The sequence below is a fragment of the Phyllostomus hastatus genome, unplaced genomic scaffold, assembly GCF_019186645.2.
Source record: "Phyllostomus hastatus isolate PE091 unplaced genomic scaffold, TTU_PhHast_1.1 phas_scaffold_93, whole genome shotgun sequence".
NCBI lineage: Eukaryota > Metazoa > Chordata > Mammalia > Chiroptera > Phyllostomidae > Phyllostomus > Phyllostomus hastatus.
In genome coordinates this window covers 6,346,593-6,366,101 of record NW_025334042.1, presented here as the reverse complement: position 1 = coordinate 6,366,101, position 19,509 = coordinate 6,346,593, and the positions used below count along the sequence as shown (strand labels likewise).

General features: G+C 43.8%; 1 protein-coding gene and 1 pseudogene across 1 annotated transcript in view; one reads left to right on the top strand and one right to left on the bottom strand.

Moving 5' to 3' along the window:
• Nucleotides 1-19,509, bottom strand: part of CPM (carboxypeptidase M) — an 83,403-nt gene that overhangs the window by 17,194 nt on the left and 46,700 nt on the right. The window contains exons 4-7 of the mRNA XM_045829944.1: nucleotides 9,202-9,374; nucleotides 6,367-6,551; nucleotides 5,516-5,686; nucleotides 2,649-2,801 (exon numbers count right to left, since the gene is read on the bottom strand). Coding sequence (XP_045685900.1) covers nucleotides 2,649-2,801; nucleotides 5,516-5,686; nucleotides 6,367-6,551; nucleotides 9,202-9,374 — 682 coding nt within the window. The remainder of the gene's footprint in view (nucleotides 1-2,648; nucleotides 2,802-5,515; nucleotides 5,687-6,366; nucleotides 6,552-9,201; nucleotides 9,375-19,509) is intronic.
• Nucleotides 6,612-8,215, top strand: LOC123812504 (annotated as a pseudogene).

Here is a 19,509-nt window from a genome sequence, read left to right as displayed (position 1 = left end):
ACTCCGGGCCCCTAGAACTTGGACTTGCCCTCCTTTGCTATTTTGGCCTTAATGTCTGCAATCCCTATTAAAATACCAATGCCATTCTTCTCAGAACTAGAACAAGTAACCCTAAAAGTTATATGGAACCACAGAAGACCCTGAATAGCCTAAGAAAACTTGAGTAAAAACAAAATGGGAGGGCCCCAGCTGGTGTGGTTCAGTGGACTGAGTGCCAGCCTGCAAACCCAAGGGTCACTGTTTCCTTTCCTAGTTGGGGCACATGCCTGGGTTGTGGGCCAGGTCTCCAGTAGGGGGCACACAAGAGGCAACCACACATTGATGTTTCTTTCCCTCTCTTTCTCCCTCCCTTCCCCTCTCTCTAAAAATAAATAAACAAAGTGGGAGGTATCATGTTTCCTGATTTCAAACTGTACTACAAAAGTATAATAATCAAAACAATATGGCATAACAGAGAGATCAATAGAGTAGGATAGAGAGCCCAGCAGTTAACTAAAACTGCAGTTTGGACAAGTAGCTTGCTCAAGGTTTTACACAGGGACAGATGACAAAACAGCTGGGCCTTACCCTGGCCCCTGTCCTTTTGGCCAGGACCTTCCCTTAGAGCAAGAGGCCAAGGGAGGCCCCAGACTTCAGATGGGCCAAAATCTCAGAGACTTAGAGTCACCTTAGCAAGTGGTGAGACTGGTCCAGTGAATGTCTTAGATTGACAAATATCAACAGTTTCCTCAAACCAAACCAATACTATAATGAGCTGTTTGCTCCCATCAGCCACAAAGATATTCTTTGGCCTTCTCCTGGGCACCAATTTGAAGAGAACCTTTCTACCAAGTAAAAATAACTACACTGTACTATTGTTTGAAACAGGGTTTCATGATTAAACTAGGAGAAAAAAATGCCTCTGTCTTAAACCACAAGGGGGCAGGGTTGACGTGCTCACGAACACATTTTTAAGTGAGTTGTGCATATTTGATTATAGACACAGGCGGACAGATAACATATTCTTTAAAAGCCTAGTATAGATGGACTTATAAGCCTTCCAAATTAATAATGACACTGGTTGTGCTATAGTTTATACATCATTTAACAGTTTACAAAAAGCTCCTTCACTGGCAGTATTATGTCAGCATGATACAATTCAGTGCTTGGTAAGCAACCTTTACAAGTAGATTGAAATTCCAAAAACAGTGCAGGTACCTGGAGCATATTTCATGTTGGGCTGCCCCCTGCTGATGGAGAAGGAATTTCAGAAAACAATCGGCAGAGTACACACTAAAGGATCCATATAGGTAGAAAGGAAAACCTAGTGGGGGAAACACCAGGATATTAAGCAAGAGGAGCCAAAACAGTTTGATGACAATGAGAAAGGAGAAAGACTGATAATAAGCTTAATAAATGTTAGTAAGATGCTGGTGAAAAAGGTGGAATTTTGTAGCATCTGTCACAGGGAATCAACCTGCCCCATATGCGTCTCAGCCAGGTAGACACAGCCCTGTGGGTTCACCGACAATCTCTGTGCTTGTGTTGGGATTGGGGGGCACGGGTTTGGGGATGAAGGTCTGAAAGGGGGGCATCCATTTTGGGGATGCGTGGCCAAGGAAAGCTCTTAGTTCCCCTCGCACTCAGCCTTTCACCCCTGCGCTTCTTACTTTTCCCACGGCCAGCCATTTCCATCTCTTTTTAGCAGGTATGAAACATGCAGGGAATGATAGGAAATACGCAGCAGGCACACGATACACACGTCTTCAGCACACGCATATACCCTCCACTCAGTTTGATGTGGAAGCTTAACTATTATGCCAATTCTTAATGTTTCTTCTCCCCAAGCCGTTCTGAGTGGAGAAAAATAACTTCCACTCCTGCAATGCCAGAAAGCCCCCCACACCTGGCCCAAAGAGACACAGACTGGTCCAATAAACTTGAACGGTGTGTGATTTCATCATCATCACCAGCAGAGTGTTTCTCTGGATCAACAGCGTCAGCATCACCTGGGAAGATGTTAACCACACTCTGAACCACCCCCTGGGGACGGGACCTGTGTTTTAACAAGCCCTCCCCACGAGTCGGCTGCACGTGTTTGAGAACTACCACTCTTGCCACATTTAGTCTGTCCATCTGTGATAAAGGCCAGTCAGCTGTCAAGAAATGAGCTGGGAAGATTCCCAGTGCCAGGTCATTTGGCAAAGTGGAGCGGTGGGAGGAGCTAACACTAACGGTGATCGTTACCCCAGTTCTGGAAAAATGCAAAACGGCCTGTGCAGTGTTCCCAGTCTGTGATACTGCATGGCAGCTGACAAGAAGACCTGGCTTTCCTCTCACTGGTGATGATGCAACAATAACAACCTGTTTTCCTGATCTTTTGCCAGATTTCCAGGTCATTCAACAGGTAAAATGAGAAGTAGTCTGGACTTTGCATCCCCACATGAAAGTACCACACACTGTGCTTTCTCTGATATGGACTCGTGGGCACTGCGTTTCTCACACGCTGCAGGTATTCATGCACAGAGAATTCTCAACTGTTAGCTCTGGCACGAAAATGAAGCTGCACCTAGAAGACACAAATAGGGGCTCGCATTTTTGCAGCCCACAGGTTCTGCCAAGATGTTATGTTTTCTGTTAAGAGGAATTAGTAAGAAAATCTCACAAACCTAGGTGCACCTGTTTTATGTATTCAATCAACGAGGCTCTGTTAGAATCCCAGAAGAGTGGAAGCTTTTCCTCCCGAGGATATTTGCAGCACGACAGCTCCAGCGTAATTTCAAAGCACTGGGCCCAGATGTAATTATAGTCTTGCATTCCACCTAAACACAAGCATATTTAATACTTCTTAGGGTCTAAAATTGGAGTGGAGCCGAGTATCCCACGCCTTGAGCACAAGTGAACCAGACCATTGCAAGGAAAATAGATGTACACAGGAAAAGACGAACTTGACATGTTAGCATATAAAATCAGAGCTTGACAATGTATTACCCAGGCATGACCAGGCAACCCTGAATATCCCCAAATGGGTAACTAGATCACAGCTGATTGGAGTACAACTGTGCATAAAATTAAATGAGGGGTAGGGGAAGGTTCCATTTCATAATCATACATTACGAAAAAGCGTTCTTCAAATTATATTACCTCCCTAAATATAGTGGGATTTATTTAGAACTATCCCTACACACTATTTATAATTACAGTTACTCCATAAAGCTAAGCACACTGACTTGGGGGAATGACCATGGCCAGCGTTCACGGAGTACTCACTGCTGCTGGGCACCGTGCGAAGGGCTTTGTATCAACTTGTGAGCCTCACAGCAATCACTGTGCAGATGGGGAAGCTTAATCACGGATGATCAGTTACGTGCCCAGGGAGCCCAACCAGAGCCGAGGCCGCTGCTGCTTCGGGCTGCCGCTGCCCTGCTTGCTTTCCGGTTCTTACCGCTGGAGAGCTTATGTTCAAAGGGTTATGATCATATTTCATACTTTCTAAGATGCAAAACTTCCCATATTTTAAAATCTCTGAATTGGGATGTGTCTTACATCTGATGATTTGAAAGCATCTTGGTGTCATTAGTTTGGTTGGAAATATTTTTTCTTTCTTTCTCAATAGTACGTTGTATTTTACAAGTCAATGCCATTTTGGATTTGATGAAATATAGTAATTTTGAAAGGAGGTAGCTTCTGCCATATTTTAACTTGTTATACTTGATCTCTGCCCAGTAAGATATGTACTGTTAACTACATCAGAGTATTTGGGAAGTACTAAAGTAGAAAAAAATTTTACGTTAAAAAATGGTCAAAATATTGATAAGTCAAGATATTATTTAAATATTAAATAGTACTTATGTAGGTCCAGATTCTAGCTAGGAAGAATTTCTCTGTCCTTTCTATTTTTTTTTTACTAAGAGTTTTGTATTTCTTTCTGACCTCATTTTCTCCATGAGATAGAAGAAGGGAAAAAATGGAGAGAGAAACAAAACAAAGGCCCTTGGCAGATGGCTGTGTCTCGGACAGGTAGAATTCACATGGCCCGACAGGTGTGCAAAGCATGCAGAATTGAGGATGCCAAGTGTGGAGAGGTGTGCACCTCTGGCCAAGGCCAGTTAGGCAGGCCCACAAAACCTCCAGACTGAGCCAGAAGGCTTTGTTTTAAACTTCTTAACGTAGCTGGCTGTCTGCCATTTTTTTCTCAGAAGGATACACAGCTTGCACGTGGGCACACTTGGGAAAAATTCCCGACAGCACCATTGGGGCCCCTCGCTAATTTCCCACACCTCTGCCTCTGTCTTGAAATTCACACACAGGGCACAGGAAGGACAGCTCTGCCACTGGGCAGGAGGCCCTTTCCTCCCCATGCAGAGTGAGGAGCTGGGATCAGGCTAGAGCCCTGAGGCCGGCGGGGCGGGGCGGGGCGGGGCGGGGCGGGGGGCTGAGGGAGGCTGTGCCTAGGACAGCAGAGAGAAGTCTGGGATGTTGTGGTATTGCCTGTGGTCTATGCGTATTTATGTTACCTAGGAAGCTGGCAGAAAGCCACCTGCACACCAAAGGACCACTTTATGCAAGACTACTTGATAGCCTATGCACCTGAAGTGACAACTGGGCAACTGTCCTGCCTGTAGAAGTGCAACCCGAAGCTTGCTGTTGGGAGGCTCAGGCAAAGCAGCCTCCAAGGGGACACTTTCCACTGAGGCCAGGGAACTCCAGATCCAGCCCACTGTTTTCCCTTACACCCTTCCATCTTCCTCTTGTGATGTCTCAGTTCTCAGACTGGAATGAGTTCTCCGACATCCCTGGGCTTCTGCTTATGTCCTTCCTTCTGAGAAGAGCATCCCCACTCTCATGTCCCCCCTGGCAGTTTCCTTACCTCCCCTCCCTCACCTGGCCATCCGCTCTAAGGTTGGAAAACTGGAGGCCCCCTTCCCACTGCATCCAGCCTGAAGAGCTCTCTTGGTTAACCTACAAAGTGGCTGTGAAATCATGAGGCTTCAGGCACAAACCCAGCTTGTTTTATGAACTGGAAGATCTGGCAATCAGGGGACCCACTGTGGCACAGCAGTAATTAGCTGGATCCAAGGAGCAGCTGTCCCCATTACATGAGATAGAAGCTTTCAATGTCTCCAAGGTCTTCACCCTCCCTTCTGTATTTTGGTTTTATACCCTGGCACACTGTACCTTTTCTAAATCTCTCTTTTTATTCTAATTACATTGCCATTACAATTCCACATTTGCATGTCACTCTTCTGTATTAAACTTGGGGTGGAGATCTGTGTCCTGTTCGTCGTTCTGGGCATGACTCCGGCATGAGTCAGGACTCACAGCAGGAAAAAGCTGAGCAAGCATCTGAACGAAGGAAGGCAGCCTTGGCTGTCTAAGCACCTCCCCAGCGACCAGTCTCCCCCACTGCTCTTGCAATGCAAGGGGCTACCCCATGCCTAACGAACTTAGGACAAGGGCTTGGGGCCCACAAAAACCAGCGGGTACCCCTGGGTGCAGGCCATAAGGAGCGTGACAGAAATGAAGGGAGACTCACCTTTGAGCGGATACCAAGAGTACCCATTTGTAATCCCATTAGGAAAGTCCATTTTATTTTTACACTGATCTCCTTTCTTCATGTTGAGATTTCTTGAAGCGTAGGTATTTGCAAGATGTTGAAAAACGTCATCGTCGGGGGTTAAGCTCCGGGAGTGTAATGACCCAGTTGCTACATGGGAAAGACAAACGGAGACCTCCGTGGTGACAGTGCAGTGAGAGGGAGCACACAGCGCCAGACGAGCACATACATCATCACATCCCACACAGCAGCTCTGCCTCCTAGAGAGAAACCCGTTACCCTCTCCAGAGAACGCCCCTCCCCCCTCCTTCCCCGTGGGTAATGCACACACACCAGGCGGCATCACACAAAAGCAGCCATCCACATAAACCTGCTTAACAGCTAAAGAGCCGCATGGTCACTCTTGCTCATTTCCGGAGGTCAGGGACATTTCCCTAGGTTCTATTGGGGTTAATGAAGCCACTGTCATATTTTAAGTCCTTCGTATTTACCTCATCCTGCAGAGTTTTAAGAGGAGTCAACAATTATGACTCATATGATTAGCAAAGAAGGGTAAGTTGTTCTAGTTTTATTTCCTCTTGGCCATGTGGCCTCTTGCGGGATCGCCTAAACCCCAGTTTCTCTGTTTCAGTGATGAATGTCAGGCAATCCTGTTGCTGCTGGTCAGTTGAGCCACACTGTCCATCTACGGTTTATAAATTGCAGGATGGTTGGCTCAGGGTTGAGAAAAGGAGGCTCTTTCTACCCCTGCCAGAGAAGTTAAGTGAGGAGGAGAGTTTACAGTTTCACTCTGGACTTAGCAAGCCACAGCTGGGCCCGTGTTTGCTTACCTGGAACACCGTTATCAAATGGGAAACTGGCCACCAGGGCCCCGCCGTGGAGGTTTGCGGAGAGGACAAACGTCTCTGTTTTCAGCCACTCCATGACTGCCACCGTTTCAGGCTGCCTCACTACATTGTTCACTTCGAAAGCATCAGGGAAATTTCTATTCAGGTCATAGGAGTTACCGTTTTCCCTTTAAAAGAAAGAATTTTTTAGGGTTTATTGGTCGTATGTGAGGAAGAAGATTCATGCCATGTGTGAACCTTTGGTTTTGGCTCCAGGTGTGGTGGATGGATGGTTGCCTTGGCAACCTCCAGTGGACCACACCTGGTATTCACACAATATGTCACCCCTTCCTGTGTGACTGGCTCACACCAATGGGACAGTAGCTGTTGTGATGTAAGCAGCAGTTTGATAAGTGTTTCCATTTTGGGGTGTTTGCTCATGGAACACTCCCTTTTGGGATCCTGAGATCCCCATGGTAGCCATGTGGAGAGTCCACACAGAGAAATGGGGAACCCAGGTGACCAGACTGCAGACACATGGTCCCACAGTCTCAGCCAGATCCCTGCTGAGGCCACAGGGATGCACGTGCCTGTTCTGCCCTGACAAAGTTCCTAACTTACAGAATTGGGAGTAAATAAAAAGGTGGTTGTTTTAAGTCCCAGAGTTTCCTGGTGGTTTATTACATAGCATTGAACTGGCTAAAAAGTTTGGCTTTTTCCATAAGATGGCTCTAGCAGCACTTAGTTGTCTCAACTTCATTTGAAACAATATTGTTAGATTGTATTGTGATGGCAGTCATATCAGTGTGCATTTACAAAAAACCCCATCAAAATTGGTGAATTTTGGGGTAGCCATTTTAATATTGAAGATGGAAGAAAATAAGCAACATTTTTGGCATATTATGCTTTATTATTTCAAGAAAGGTAACAATGCAACTGAAATGCAATAAAAGATTTGTGCAGTGTATAAAGAAGGTGCTGTGACTGATCGAATGTATGGAAAGTGGTTTGTGAAGTTTCAGCTAGAGATCTTTTGCTGGACGATGCTCCATGGTGGTCGGTAGACCAGTTGAAGTTGATGGAGGTCAAATTGAGACATTAACTGAGGACAATCAATGTTCTACCATGTGGGAGATAGCTGACATTGTCAAAATCAATAAAGTTATTGGTGAAAATGAAAAATGAGCCTTTTATTTTAGGGAAAAAACTAAAGAGACTTTTTGGTCCACCCCATATTTGATAACAGAAACCACTGGAATGTGCTACTTTATACAAATGTATTTCTAAAAGCGGCACTGACCGTGTTTAAGTATGCTAGAAAAACTTGAAGGAAATCAAGTGGTGAGATTTTATTTATTTTGGTAAAAGTAACCAAATTTTAGTTGCACAAATATAAATGTATATTAGACATTTGAGAAAATCCAAACTTCCCGAGGTAACTTGAAACAAAATAAACAGTTTAAATCAGAAACGCTGCTTCCCTCGCTGACAGCAGCGCTCTCGCAAACACGGTGAGTGCTCCTCAAACCCGCAGGACCTTCTGTGAGGAATGTGGCAGACATCACCCCCACGAAGCGACACAGCACAAGAAGGGCAGGATCCTCGGCATGGGCAGGGTCAGTGGCATAACGACAGGAAGCAGAGTGACTGTGGTGGGCAGATCAAGCCCATTTTCTGCAAAAAGGCTAAAACTACAAAGAAGACTGTGCAGAGGCTTGAATGCATTGAGCCCAACTGCAGATCCAGGGAAATGCTGACTGTTAAGAGAGTCAAGCATTTTGAATTGGGAAGAGATAAGAAGAGAAAGGGCCAAATGATCCAGTTCTGGGCTTCAAATTTTGTTTTATCATGAAGACAAGATCTTTGGGGGTTCACTTCAAAAAGAACAGAGAGAGAGGGAAGAGAAAAGGAAGGAAGGAAGGAAGGAAGGGAGGAAGGGAAGGAAGGAAGGAAAACGGGAAGACAGACTATAAGACTCACTGTTCTTTTTGGTTAGTTCCTGCCCTGGCTTAATAAATCAAGTGGTAGTTACTGAGGGCCTAGGTACTAATGCTAGACCCTGGGGATTTAACAATGATGAACATACTGGACGGGATTCCTGCCCTAAGGTAGCTTATAGTTCAGGCAGTAAACAAGAAATTAGACATTAAAAATTGTGCTGTGAAGGTCAAGTGCCAGGTGACATGAGTATGATCAGGGACCTAATACATGTATGATAGGCTAGGACGGAGTCTTTGCCAACATGCTGGTGAAGCAGTGGGAGGCATGAGGAGGGGGAAATGGGAGGTGAGGAAGAGCCTGGCAGTTGCGGAGATGGAGGGCATCTGAGCTTTCGTGCGGCATGAGAAGGAGGAATGGCAAATGAGGCAGGGAGGTGGGCAGCAGTAAAGCAGCCTTCTTCGGGATTTTACTTTTCACTCTAAAAGCAACAGGCAGGCAGCCCTGAGGAGTTCTCAGCACAGCTGTGACAGGACACAGGCTACAAGATGGTTCCCCCACTGCTTTTACTTGGGCCAAGGGGACTCGCTCATGGGAGCCTTTTTGTTGTTGTTGTTTTTAAATTCTGTTTTCTCTTTTTAAAAATACTTTATTTTTAGAGAGAGGGGAAGGGAGGGAGAAAGAGAGGAAGAGAAACATTAACATGTGGCTGCCTCTCACACACACCCCTAACTGGGAACCTGCCTGCAACCCAGGAACTAACCAAAAGCCCTGCAAGCCCTGACTGGGAATCAAACCGGCGACCCTTTGGTTTGCAGGCTGGTGCTCAATCCACTGAGCCAAATCAGCCAGGGCTTGTTTTGTTTTATTTTAAATAAAGATTGAGTAGCCCATCCTTACCTTCCATTGGTGTAAAAACAGTCAGGCTTTTTGACAGCTTCAAATCCATCTGGGTTCATTGAAGGCATGATGTGTATCCGGGTACTATTGATTAAACTTGTGATTTCAGGGTCTTTCCCATCATTGGTTACGAGATATTCAATTAAATGTAGCAGCAGTTCACGCCCTACAGTCTGTATGTGGGAAAGGGGTATTATTAGGTCAGAGGAAAATAAGAAAAATAGTCCACAAAGCACAAATTCCCCAATAAGGGAACTCTACACAGAGTAGATACCAAAACCAGTTGCAAGAAAAGAGACCACTGTTTCCCAATACATGCCGATACTCTGGCAAGTGGCAATCAGTCACAGGTGTGTTGAAAGTTGTTTGTTAGTACAATTTTTAAAAAAAGTTAATGAAAAAATACCCATCTGTAAATAATTGACTTTTCTTTAATTTTTTTATTTAATTATTTTTAGAGAGGGGAAGGAAAGGAAAAAGAGGGAGAGAAATATCAATCGGTTGCTTCTCACACTCCCGCAACCCCAGTGACTTGGCCCACAATCAGGCATGTGCCCTGACAGGGAATCGAACCAGCAATCTTTCCATCTGCAGGATGATGCCCAGCCCACTGAGCCACACCACTCAGGGCTATTGATAATCTACTTTTTGAAAAGGAATTAGAGTGAACTCAAAACACCAATTTAAAATAATACATGCACCCCCCATGTTCACTACAGCATTATTTACAATAGCCAAGCTATGGAAGCAGCCCAAGTGCCCATCAATAGATGAGTGGATAAAAACATTGAGGGACACAATGGAATATATTCAGCCAGGAGAAGGAAGTAATCCTGCCATTTGCCACAACATGGATGGACTTTTAAGGCATTATAGCAAGTAAATGATCCCGACAGAGAAAGACAAATACTGCATGGCATCGCTTATATGTGGAATGTACAAAGCCGAACTCAGAAACAGAGGCTAGAATGGTGGCTGCCAAAGGCAAGGGGTGGGGGAAATAGGGAGGTGTTGATCAAAGGGCACAAAATTTCAGTTGTAAGATGATTAAGCTCTGGAGATATCATTTACGGTGTAGCGACTATGTAATTAACAATACTGTACTATATACTTGAAAATTGCAGGAAAAAACCCACATCGTGGTACATATATATATACAATGGAACATTACTTGTCCATAAAAAAACCTTACCATTTGCGACAGCACGGATGGACCTAGAGGGTGCTATGCTAAATGAAATAAGTCAGTCAGAGAAAGACAAATACCGCATGATTTCACTCATCCAGGGGTTGGCAAAAGCAGGTTTACAGTTTTGTGTACATGAGTTTATTTTTTTAATTGTTATTGTATTATTTGTTATGAGCAACTGTAAACCTACTTTTGCCCACTCCTAAAGAGCAAAATAAATGAACAAACAAAATAGAAACAGATTCATAGGCACAGAGAACAGATTGATGATGGCCAGGGTTTGGAGAGGGCTGGGTGAAAAAGGTAAAGGGATTGAGAAGTACAGACTGGTGGTTACAAAACAGTCACGGGATGTAAAGTACAGCATAGAGAATACAGTCAGTCTCACTGGCATAACTATGTGTGGTGCCAAGGGGATATGAGCAGTATCTCGGGGAACACTTTGCAAAGTATGCCATATGCCTGAAACTAATATAAAATAATACTGAATGCCAAAAAAAGAAAAACTTCGTGTCACTACCATTTTTCTAGAGATATGTTTCTAATGTACACTAGAATAAAAGCATGACTATGAAAATAGTCATTATACTCATCTAGACTTATCTTATGTAGCAATGAGACTGATCAACTGGAAGCCTGTGAGAGGTCATGCTTTACAACCCCCAAAGAAGAGATTTACTATTTTTCTCATTAAAAAATAAAAGTCATTCACATTTCAGCCTTATTAGAGAAAGAATTGATTAGGCAACATTCATTACTCCCTCTAATCCTGGGTTCAAGGAATGTTTCTGAGAAAGTGATGTTTGCCTGACATAAGGTCAGATGCCGTGAGTGGGTAGGAAGCGGGCAGAGGGGCCGGCAGGTGCACAAACAAGGACAGTGCTGCAGAGCACTGACTGAGGCTCGCAGTGGGCAGGGAGAAGTTCAGTTACACCTCCACTGCAGGAAGTCACTGTTGTGACAAAAGATGAGCAATTCCTTCGTGCCCCTCAGTGGCAAGCAAGCAGAGACCTCATTTTATGAATTTGTTATCTGAATAAACACAGAATAACTGGGACTAAGAAAATTTGGTATATGTGAATTACATATTCATAGGTAGCTATAAAATTCAGAGTGGAAATATATTCAGTTCTGACTTCAATTTTTTTCCTATTCATTTCTATTTTTTCCCCTACTGTGAATTTTTTTATTCTTGTATTATTATTTATTAATTATTGCATTATTTTCTGTATGAACTGTAAACCTAGCTTTTACAGTAGGGACCGCCAAGTCCGCCAGCCACCTCCTCGCCTGCCCAGGTCCACCAGCCACTGCCTTGCTGCGAGTCCTCTCTACCCGGCTGCCCATCTCTGCCCCTCCTCCACCCCTCCTACCAGTCTGGGTGAGTGTTTCTTCTTTAAATCCTTGGTGGTCAAACTTACATACAGTTCAATTTTCTGTCAGTTCTGGTTGGTTTTTGTTTTTAAATTTGGTGTCCTTTTGGTTGTGCGAGGAGGCACAGTGTGTCTACCTATGCTACCATATTGGCCAGAGGTCCTGTCGAGTTTTGTATTTACAATAAAAATTATCACTTGAGCCCTGGCTGGTGTAGCTCAGTGGATTGAGCACTGGCTGAGAACCAAAGTGTCGCAGGTTCGATTCCCAGTCAGGGCACATGCCTGGGTTGCAGGCCATGACCCCCAGCAACTGCACATTGATGTTTCTCTCTCCCTCTCTATCTCTCTCCCTTCCCTCTCTAAAAATAAACAAATAAAATCTTTAAAAAAAATTATCACTTGAAAAGCCCTTATGAACTGATAACCAGAAAAGGCTAGTGAGCCATACACTGGGTTTCCAATTCGGAGTTTCGGAAGCTCAAGCACTTTTGGACGTACTCTCCATGTGTCATTTACTGACTACCCTAAAACCAGGAGAGAGGGGACTGGTGACTTTGGTTTTCCAAGGTAACTTTAAATGTAGAAAGTGTAGTTGATTTAAGGAGCTCTTCTGGCAAGGGGTTGGGGAAGAAAAAAAAGTAAAGGAAAGGGAGGAGGAAGAGATCAGGAATCACTTGCAGCTCCTAAAACTTCCAAATGCTGGTTGGAGACTGTAGGATGGTTCGATCGGAGGGACCACTCAGGAGAAAGCGGAGTCCCATCTGCGTCCCAGGTCAAGCACAGAGGGGGCCCCGAATGTGAGTTTCCCTCTTTGTTGTCTGAGCCGCACATCCTCAAGCACGCCAGAACTCAAGGCATGAGTTGGCAATGAAATTCATTCAACCAAAAGCAAATGAAAACAAAGAAGAAATGTAAAGAAGCTATGATTAAGCTATAAAAGTAGATTAAGCAACTGTGTTAATATGGGTACAGGATACAGTATAAAAGTTAGATTTATAGTTAACAGAGAGGGTAGAGGCTGGGGCAAGGAGAGGAGAGGAGAGGAGAGGGGAGAAAACTTTTCCAAGTGCCAATTTCCCACTTGCCATAGCAATGGCTTGTAAGATACTATTAAAAGTTAAAATAACTTAAAATATTTTTGAAATTTTTTTGTAATTGTTTTCTTGACTTTAGAAGACTCTTTTGATAACCAATTTCTTATTTTGAGAAAATATCAAGTTCACCAATTATTTTAGTTCCACTTCAGTTTTATTGCCAAATCCAAGTAAAATTAAATCTCATACTTACTATGTATTTAAAAATAACATGTACTATGACACACATTTTATTTTATATCCTTTTAATTCCTCTCATTCTCTTACTACAAATATATATATATATCTTGAATAATATTTGACAAATATTAGTGATGGTTATTTTCTAGTGATGGTATTCTGAATGATCTTATTTCTTTTTATTTTTCCAGTGTCACTTGTAAATTAAAGAAAACTTATGGTAGTAAAAAAAACAATAAAATCATGATTTTTTTCAAGTAAAAATGTGTAATAAAGATATTTTCTGTTTGTCTCCATATGCCAAAACAAATCACAAGTTCCTAACTGCAGAGGACAAATAAAAATCTTGGAAATACAATAAAGAACTAATGAAGAGTCAGATAACTTAAAAATGCTGAGGTAAACAGATGAAATTTCAGGGGAAGTTAAACAAAGTCCTCTTTTTTGTTGTTGGGACACATTTTTGGTGTCTCTGTGACAGCAGATTTATGCCAAATAATATTCAAATTAATTCTTCCCAACCTTAATATAAATGTCTCAAACACTCATGTTTTATGTATAAACTTCTCTTCATTTAAAATTAAGTCTTTAACTATGAAACCTTAGAGAATCCAAATTTTAAGAAAGAAAGCAGGCAGTCTCCAGTAGCTTAACTAGCCTTACTTCACTGAGCCTGCTTCCTTCCTTCTGGGGAGAGTGTGGACTTAATGAGAGAATCCCCAATGAAGTCACTGAAAGGCTGGATGAACACACCAGCTTCTGAAGCCTTTCATTCATAGTTCATAGTTCATAGTTCATACTTCATAGTTAAAATGGCAATAATCCAGAAAACAGAAAAGAACTATGAGTTTTAATTTAGTTCAGTCAAGTTGGAATTTTTTAGGTAAAATTGAGTGAGTTCTTTCAAGAATGTGTATAAAGAATATAAACACTTTGCTCTGGCTGGTGTGGCTCAGTGGATTGAGTGCCAGTCTCGGAACCAAAGGGCCACGGGTTCGATTCCCAGTCAGGGCACATGCCTGGGTTGTGGACAGGGTCCCCAGTTGGTGGGGCACTCAACAGGCAAAAACACATTGATGTTTCTCTCCCTCTTTCCCTCCCTTCCCTTCTCTAAAAATAAATAAATAATTTTTTAAAAAAAAGAACATAAACATTTTTTAGCATTAACAATCCACAACATAGGCAGTGTGTTGTGTGAGAGTGAGTGTGAGAGGTAGCACAAAAACGTCAGCTCTCCTAGCGACAGAATCTGTTGTTGCAATGCTGCACCGTATCCCAGCTTCTGGGGGAAATATAAGCCTGTCAGTTCTGAGGCTGCGCAACAGTGTTGCAGATTTAATTCATTTGTTTGACTGATTCTCGCAAAATCCTTCTTCAAATAGTCTAACTATTACAGGATCCAGCACACTGTTACCTGGCCTCCCAAAGTCAGGGTTCCACTTCTTGCCTACGTGGTCCCAAACTCTCCACGCTTGTGCTATCCTAACACAGTTCAAATACATTACAATGGCCTGACCAAGCTTGAAAGACCATGCTCCCCAACTCCACCACCTAAAATCCCTGAGGGCAGGGATGCTAATGGCTTTCTCTGTAGCACTGGCGTCTTACTCAGCTCCTGGTATATCATGTATTCAAAAATTACTGTTGACAAATGCATTACGAGGTCAAGACTATTCTAAGAAGGAACTTTCTGAAAACATGAGGGCATAAGGCCCTTAGTGAAGGGAGATGTACAAGTGCTCAAGTTATTTCATTTGAAGGATTTTCAATATTGAACACATTTTATGGAGCCTGGGGTTAACAAGTCTCGTCGTGACGAGGACTCCCAATTTCTGGTCACCCTAGCCAAAGTGGAGATAAAGAAAAAAGATAGTTATATCAGGAATTAAATACATGTCTTAAAGGAATTAGATACTTCATCTGGAGTAAAGTTTAGTTCTGTCTAAATCCAAAAAGGAAGAATCAATTATCCAAAGCCATACTGCAAAACTGAGGACATTTTGCTGTCAGCTAGGGGAAAAACCTTGGGAAGTAGCTTTTGGAAGGACAAGCTTCACTGCTTTAATTTTTTTGTTTCATTTTTACTAAGTTCGGCACCTCTACAGCACGCTGACTACACAGCCCAGATTTTCCAGGACAGGCACAGTTTCAGACAGCTGTCCTACTGCTTATGTAAACATTAACGTACCCTCTGAAGACATACACACTACATCTCGTAAACCATCTCATATCCAGAATGTGTGTGAAAATCATTTATCTTTTAAAGTTGAAAAAATATGGTCACCATTACCCAGAGAATGCTTTTCCCTTCAACCTATCTACCTGGAACACTCCCACAATTGGTTATATGAATTGATGCCACCAAATGTGAAATTCTAAGTGTGGGGTGGCTATTTCAAAAGTCTATACCCAAATAAACCATTATAGTAAAAATAATGCATTGATGTTTAAGAAACAGAAGCTCAAAAAGCATCAGAATTGGCAATTCAGTTAAGCTTAACAAACACATGTGGAATACCGACCCTCACGCTACTCTCGACCGTGGGCCCTGAGGTCAAAGGTGCCTGTGAACCCAGCCTCTGGCCTGCACTTTGCGGGTCACTGGACTGGTTTAAAACTATCGGCACCCAGCTTTCTAAGCACATAGGTCTCACTTGAATACATATTTCCATGGGAGATTAATTAGACATGTATTAACAAGTCTAGAGATTACCCTAGTGTAAGATTTTCTTTTCTACAAAGTTTTTAAAAAGTGGAATAGAGGACAGGCACTGAACAAAGAGAGAGGAGGGCTCGAGGAAGGAAGAAGCGGCGATTTTCCAGGCTTCTCTCCTGTACCCACAACTAGGCTGAGGGTATCCGTTGTCCCCAGTTTCAGGGCAGGGCCCCAGTTTTCGGTAAAGCTCTGATTGTAACACTGGGTGGTACTTTACTCCAAAGCCAGCCAGTGGCAGAACGAGGTGGAGGGGCAGGGCAAGGAGGCAAAGGCCCGACTCCCGGATAGTGCGAATGTCCAAGGAGTGAGAGCAGGGCACGGGGCCCCACTCAGTGTGTCCTGGGATCGTCCCTTACGATGAAGAACAGTTGTTAGTCTGCAGGTGCGTCAGCTCTGCCACTCAGGAGCTGGCCTGAATTAAACCTGGAACTGGTGCTTCTGCAGCGCAACCCAGCAACATGAGTGCCAAGGACTGGGTGGTCTAGAAAACACCTGCTGGTCTTGCTAACATGGGAAGGGCAGCCACTACAGATATGTCTCCCACATTCTGAGACAGCATGCACTTCAGGTGACACAGCCTCATCAAACGTCAGCTAGCTCCTCTGTGTGGCTCCGGGGCTGTCAGGGAGGGAAAGCAGGGAGTAAGTAGGACCAAGAAAGGGACAGAGACAGGTGCCTGGGAGATGTTCATCCCAGGGCTCCTTGGAGCTGGCTCCCCTTTTACTCGGTGAACGAGCCCGAATCTTGTTGTCAAATGGCACTGGAACAAGAAGGTACCCATCCAAACACAGTTAATTTAATTTATTTGTAAAAATAAACCATAGATCTATATGGAAAAATAAAAACAATATTCCAGAAGCAGCAGAGAGAGTGCAGGAGGCAGAGCTGAGGCTCCGGCTCTGGGGTCAGGCAGCATAGCACCAAACACAGACCTGGACTCCCTTCCAGGCAAATGACTAACAGACGAGCCTCCTGCAGAGGTGAGCAAAAGTTCTCGGTGTGGTCTGTGCTCAGTGCATGCGGGCAGTTTTCACTGATGTGCTGTGCAGCACTGCAGAGAAGGCAACTGACACCCAATCCATGTGCACAGCCAGCCAGCATCATGCAAAGGCTGTGAGCTGATACGATGGCAAGGTGACTGAAGACAACAAAAAAATATCGCACAAAACAAAAGTAGATTTAACTTCACTTCTTCAGTAACAATACTTGCTTGCAGACGCAGGGCCATTTTAAGTTGACTTTGCTACTCACAGTTGGCTTCTTGCCTTCCCGAGTGTGGTCAGGCTCCTCAGCCTACACCCTCGGCGTCAGCCAAATTAACCCATCTGCACAATTTCTAAGGTGCATTTTGGCAAAAAAAAACTTCACCTAAATCCAACAAACTTTTAGATCTGACTTCTCATTTGAGGTAGACAGAGGAACTCGAAGTACAAGTTCAATGATACAATAAGGAAGGAAACAAAATGTCCAGAACATGGGACATTCTGCAGGACAGCTGACGGGGTCTTTGTTAAGTCTACTGTCAAAGATTCCCTAGATGCCAGATTAATGGAGATTCGAGGGACATAGCAGTCAGATGATCCTTATAGATGATCCTCATGTGTCACATAGCAGCCTGTGACACATGATCCTTATTTGGGCAATTTCAGGGGACATTATAGGACAGTTGGAGGAACTGGAAAGTAGAGAACAAGGTGAAGATAAGATAAAGATTTATGGACAGAAAAGGGAGTTAGTGTTAACTTTAAAAACATTATGAATAGCAAATTAGCATGCTCATTTGCTAAAAGTACAGGCACATACATGCACATTCACAAATCTGGAACAATAAATAGTAAGGAATTAACAGTCCTAATTTTTGGAAGGTCAGTATACAAGGTCTCTTGTTTGCTTATCTGTATTTTTTCTAAGGTGTACATATGTTGATTTTGTAAAAATAGATTATTTTTAATGTAAAAAAGATCTGATTCTAAAGCAATAAGGAGGTACAAGGCAGGTCTGATAACGGCCTTGTGTCTTCCTGGTGGTGATGCCACCGTCATCTGGCTATGGAATTGGGTGTGGAAAACACACATGCTCACTGGGGTGGGTCCAGGGGAAAGAGGAAACATTTTATTATTTTTTTCTTTTAAAAAAGATTTTATTTATTTTTAGAGAGGGGAAGGGAAGGAGAAAGAGAGGGAGAGAAACATCAATGTGTGGTTGCCTCTCACACGCCCCCTACTGGTGACCTGGCCCACAACCCAGGCATGTGCCCTGACTGGGAATCAAACCAGCGACCCTTTGGTTCACAGGCAGGCACCCACCCCAGCCAGGGCTAACGCTTTATAATAATGTAGTTAAATCTGTCCACCATGTACTTAGTGCACACGTGCCCCCGGCTGGGATTCTCCACAGGAGGTCCACAACTCCCAGAAGAGCCATAGACCCTGAGGTCAGCATTTGAAGTTTGTGCCAGAATTTTAAGGACTCTGTCCCAAGAAGGTTAAGAACCATTGCCCTGAATATTAACTATGTTGCTTTTTATTTTTATTTTTTAGAAAAGATTTTATTTATTCATTTTTAGAGAGCAGGAAAGGGAGGGAGAAAGTGAGGGAGAAAAACATCCATGTGTGAGAGAAACATCAATCGGTTGCCTCTTACACGTCCCCAACTGGGGACCTGGCCTGCAACCCAGGCATGTGCCCTGTCTGGAGATTGAACTGGTGACCTTTTGGTTTGCAGGCTGGCACTCAATCCACTAAGCCACACCAGCCAGGACCTGTGTTGCTGTTTAATAGTAACTTTTGAAAATGTTCTTTCAATGCCAAAAGATCTGGGAGAAGGATGAGGAAAGCGGTTAGACCCTGTACCTCCTGTGACTCCTCCGCTCTCCCGGGTTAAGCTGTCGCTTTCCCCAGCTCCTAGTGGCACCAGGACGGCAGAATATACAGGATCTCAAATTCAGAATGACGAGTGTCTCCATGGTCCCTAGAGCCCACAGACCCCGCTCCCAGCTGGGCCACACAGAGGTTAACAGTACTTCAAGTCCCAACCCCAAAACACACTGGAATTTTTCCCCTGCTTCATCTCGGTCCTCAGATCAAAGTGAGCTGGAGAGGCCTGATTTGATGGGTTATATTAACTACCTGGGGAGCAAAATGCCAGAAATTCGGGAAAGTACATGGGAGGAACAAGCAAATTCAGAGATGAGTGAGGGAAAGGACTCTTGCTTATTTTCGGAAGTTTCAGTTCAGAGGATTAAATTTTGAGCAGCAGGCTGCACCCTCTGAAATGCCAGGAATTCAGTAAACAAACGAGTGTCATGTATCTCTGATTAAAAATGGATTCCACGGGACCCTGAACAACAGGGAGAGGAAGTCTGGGCTGCTGTCTGGAATGAATGGTTGTTTTATTAAAAACAACGTTGGACAGACTCCTAGCAATAGTAAGTCTTCTAGAGCACAGCCCATTACGCTAAAAAAAAAAAGTCACAGGGGGATTGAACTTCCACTCGCCTACAAATCCGGTTCAAAGATCAGCCCCTTGCTTGGAGGCGAGTGCTTGCAGCTTAGCTTCAGATGCAAGAAGTGCCCTCTCTGGGCGGGACAGGTTGGGCAGCATGCCTGGAAAGGGCAGGCTGTGTGTGTGTCAGGAGGGGCGTATCCTGTTTCGGGGAAAGCCCAGGTTTGGGGAGGGTTAAGTCAGGACAGGAAGCTCAGCATTTGATTAGAACATGCCGCCCACACTAATTTGACTTCAGAAGTGTTTTAA